The 4105-nt window shown below is 35.3% G+C and overlaps 1 protein-coding gene across 1 annotated transcript; it reads right to left on the reverse strand.

Moving 5' to 3' along the window:
• Window positions 1-1914: 1914 nt before the first annotated feature.
• LOC141392547 (uncharacterized) lies at window positions 1915-3456 on the reverse strand. The gene has a single exon (XM_073965482.1). The coding sequence runs from the start codon at window positions 3454-3456 to the stop codon at window positions 1915-1917; it is 1542 nt and encodes a 513-aa protein (XP_073821583.1).
• Window positions 3457-4105: the final 649 nt, after the last annotated feature.

Genomic DNA, 4105 nt, shown 5'->3' on the forward strand with positions numbered 1-4105 from the left:
TTTCTGCCTTCAGGAGTTATCGTGGGCAAAAATTTCCAAATGTTTTCGAACTTTTGTGGGAGAGGTATTTAAAGGAATGGACCGATATGGTTCACCTTTGGACTTAAGCTAAGTTCAGACAAATTATTACGATGGCCAAATTTTAGACCGAATCGGCAGATCCGTTCGAGAGTTATCGTGCGCTCCAACCACTACACATTGTCCCATAGGGGATTTTTACAACTTTCTGGCTATTTTCTCAGGAAGTATGGACTTGCCCCTAAACTTGTACCTTCGTAATGGGGGCAGCGAATGCAAGTTGCTAAAACAAAAGTCAAAACGATCCGCCGGCGTGGACCGAAAGAGTCCATATTGGAACCTCATCTAGGTCTGATAGAAATTTCACGATGTGCAAAGTATGGACCAAATCGGTTACTACCTACAGGAGCTACCGTGCGGGTAGTAGTAGTAGTAGTGTGGGAAGTACCTGAAGGAGTGGACCGATATGGCCCATCTTCGAACTTAAAGTAAGTTTGGACAAAATATTACGAAAGCCAAATTGTGGACCAAATCGGCCATTACTGTCGAGAGTTAACGTGCGCACCAGCCAGATAGACTCCAAATTGTCTGAAACGGATTTCGTCCAAACATACTTTGGGTCTAAAACCGTTATTTCAATGAGGCACATTTTACCCGTATAAATGCTGAGGGTGTAAAAATTAAGTTTGTCATGTAGTCTTTGCAAAATCTAATTTTCATGGTCTGATATTTGTTAAAAATATATTCTGATGCTTGACGTATTGTTTGGCTATAGGCTTTTCACAAATAAAAATCGATGTTATGATTTTTAATAATTTGTTTTATTTTTTTTCCAATATTTCGATTGGAATCTCCAATCATTATCAGGGAACTACAACATAAATACAAATCAGCAGTTTTTTACAAATAAGAATACAAACTTAGAAACTTACTTAAAGAAAGTTGTCGTTGTCTAATCGTCAGCGAGCTTACTTCAACTAAAATTTGTTCGGTTTGTATTTGTTAACTATGTGTTTGTATATGTGAGCGCAGTTGTCCGTGTCAGTTTTGTAATTATATTGCATGGAGTGTTAATTATATGTAACATCTCAAGAGTGAACCTTCTTTGATAACTATTCTCTTGAGTAAGAATTTGAATATCGTTGAAGTCAGGGGTATGGCCCGTCGAAGTACAGTGGGCTGCCAATGCCGTCTTCTGATCCAGAGGTCTGTTGTGGGCTTTTTGGTCAGATTTATGCGCGGATATCTTTGTCTTTAATTTAGTTTTAGTAGTGCCGACATATACCTTTTGGCATATGTCGGACTTGTCTCCCTTACAATTTATACGATATACTAAGTTAGATTTGTCCTTGTCCATTAATCCGTTTTTCAGTTTGCTAAACACGTTATTCAAAGTGTTGGTAGTTTTGAACGCTAGCTCGTATTTTGTGTGGTCATATATATTGGAAATTTTTAATCTTTCTGAAAAACCCCGTATATATGTCATCGGTTTGTAAATTTTCTCGGAAGTATCTCGTGTTATAGGTGTGTTTTGGTTTATTGCGCGCCTTATAAGGTTCTCTATAGTTAAGGAGGGAAAGTCGTTTTTCTGTAAAATATCTCTAATTATTTTAAGGTTTTCTTTATGAAAGTCTGTATCACTAATGTCCAATACTCTTTTTATAAAATAAGATGCTGTGTTTATAATAGTTCTTCTTGGGTGTTTAGATGTAAAATTGATTAAACGCCCCGAGGCCGTAGGTTTCTGGTACCAGTCAAGTCTGAGTTGTGTTTCATTTCTAATCACAATTGCATCCAGGTAAGGTAATTTGTTGTCTTTTTCTATATCCATCGTAAATTGTATGTGTGAGTTGAATGAGTTCAAAATGTCCAAATTTTTCATGATATCATCTCTTTTCATGATCGTAAAGATGTCATCCACATTTTCATCAATGATGAGTCCAGTAGTTGTTCCATGACAATATCTGCGATGACTGGGGAGGCAGGGGAACCCATTGGCATGCCTTTATTTTGTTTGTAAAATTTGTCGTCATATATAAAATATCTTGTATCCTTAATACACAGCGTCAAAATGTCCATAAATAGCTCCTTCGGAATCGTCGTGTGCGTTTTTATTGTGTCCCACTTATCCTCTATCGTGTTTAGAACTAGATTTACAGGTATGCTGGGAAATAGCGATACCACGTCAAATGAAATGAGCACTTCGTCAGGGTTAATTTTTATGTTCTCAATTTTCGTCTTGAAATCTTTCGCGTCCTTTACGTTATAGATCGAATCCACTGTCAGATTTTTCAATATGTCGACCACATATTTACAAAGACCATTAGCAGGGGAGTTTATAGTGGAACAAATTGGTCTAAGAGGGTTACCATCCTTGTGAATTTTGGGTAAACCATAAAGTCTAGGAGCAGTGGAAGTTTTGTTGGTTAATTTGTATTTCTCCGCCTCATTTATAATGCCCAATTTGAATAATTTTTCCACTAGCAGATTGTTCTTGTTTTGTAGAATATTTGTTGGATCTATTTTTAAGCGTCTGTATGTACACATATCTCCTACTATTGTTGCCATTTTCGTTTGGTATTCTTTTTTATACATAGCCACAGTCTTCCCCCCTTTGTCAGCGTTTACAATAATAATATCATCATTTTCTTTTAAAACTGATCTGCACCGGCCCACTGTGCTGAGTATTTGTTTATCTCTAGCGTGAAGAGTTGTTGTCGTTTTATTCTTCATGTGTTCGTCTATAATTGATACTAATTGAGTTCTCGCAATCTCTTGTTGTTCTTTGTCGTCGATGGTTTTTATGCAATCCTCTCCTTCTGCTATTACGTCAAATAATGGAAATGTTTTTGTTGTTGTTGCAGTTGCATATTTGGGACCTAGTGCTAACAACCACTCGATGTCATTTGGAAACTCTGTGTTTGTTTTGTTTACAAACCATCCATTACGGTTGTCCATTTTAATCTCCGTGTTATGTTGTTGTAACGACTTGAGCTTTTTTATTTGTGTAGATTTATAAGTGTTAGTATAACTCTCTTGCAGTTTTCTTTCACTCTCCATAAATAGATAAATATCTTCTTCTTGTAACAATTCGGTAATTTGAGCTTGCAATTTTTCTCGTCTTACTCTGGTTTTGTGAGTTGTGTTGTGTTTTTGTTGTATTAACAGATTGAGAATTTTGTTGTGGAAGTGATAGACGTGTTTGTCTAGAATGCTCTTGATGTTTGGCGGGATTTCTTTGTTGATTTTGAAAATATTGTAAATATTCGATGTGCTATTGCTGATGAAGTGGGGAATAATACCAACTTTTTTACATTTTATGAGAAAAGAAGTAGAAGTCTTTAGACTGGCCATTGATTTATTGCATTTGGAATATTGTTTGGTGATGCGCTGAGTTGTTTTGTTGTAGTTTTCTTTTATCTTTTTGTAGATAGTCATCTTCGCGGCGTGCCTTCCGTGTAGTTTGTTTGGATTGTTTATCGTTTGCCTTATGAATGTTGATGCTTGACGTATTGTTTGGCTATAGGCTTTTCACAAATAAAAATCGATGTTATGATTTTTAATAATTTGTTTTATTTTATTTTTTTTTCTTTCCAATATTTCGATTGGAATCTCCAATCATCATCAGGGAACTACAACATAAATACAAATCAGAAGTTTTTTACAAATAAGAATACAAACTTAGAAACTTACTTAAAGAAAGTTGTCGTTGTCTAATCGTCAGCGAGCTTACTTCAACTAAAATTTGTTCGGTTTGTATTTGTTAACTATGTGTTTCTATATGTGAGCGCAGTTGTCCGTGTCAGTTTTGTAATTAAGTCTTATATTGCATGGAGTGTTAATTATATGTAACATCTCAAGAGTGAACCTTCTTTGGTAACTATTCTCTTGAGTAAGAATTTGAATATTGTTGAAGTCAGGGGTATGGCCCGTCATTTATTTTCTTTAAAATTCTTTAAAAATAAATGTTACATGAATTGGTGGTAGTTAAGAAATATACATTAAAAATCAACGTTTCAAGGTACAATAGACGCTGAAAAATGTAGGCTTGATATTATTAAAAAAAACATTATAAACGTCCAGACGA

Source organism: Musca autumnalis, unplaced genomic scaffold (assembly GCF_047663935.1).
Source record: "Musca autumnalis isolate F117 unplaced genomic scaffold, ASM4766393v1 scaffold_2, whole genome shotgun sequence".
NCBI lineage: Eukaryota > Metazoa > Arthropoda > Insecta > Diptera > Muscidae > Musca > Musca autumnalis.

Bases quoted from the DNA above. Each gene is read 5' to 3' on its own strand.
- LOC141392547 (XM_073965482.1), bottom strand. From the start codon at position 3,456: ATGACTATCTACAAAAAGATAAAAGAAAACTACAACAAAACAACTCAG.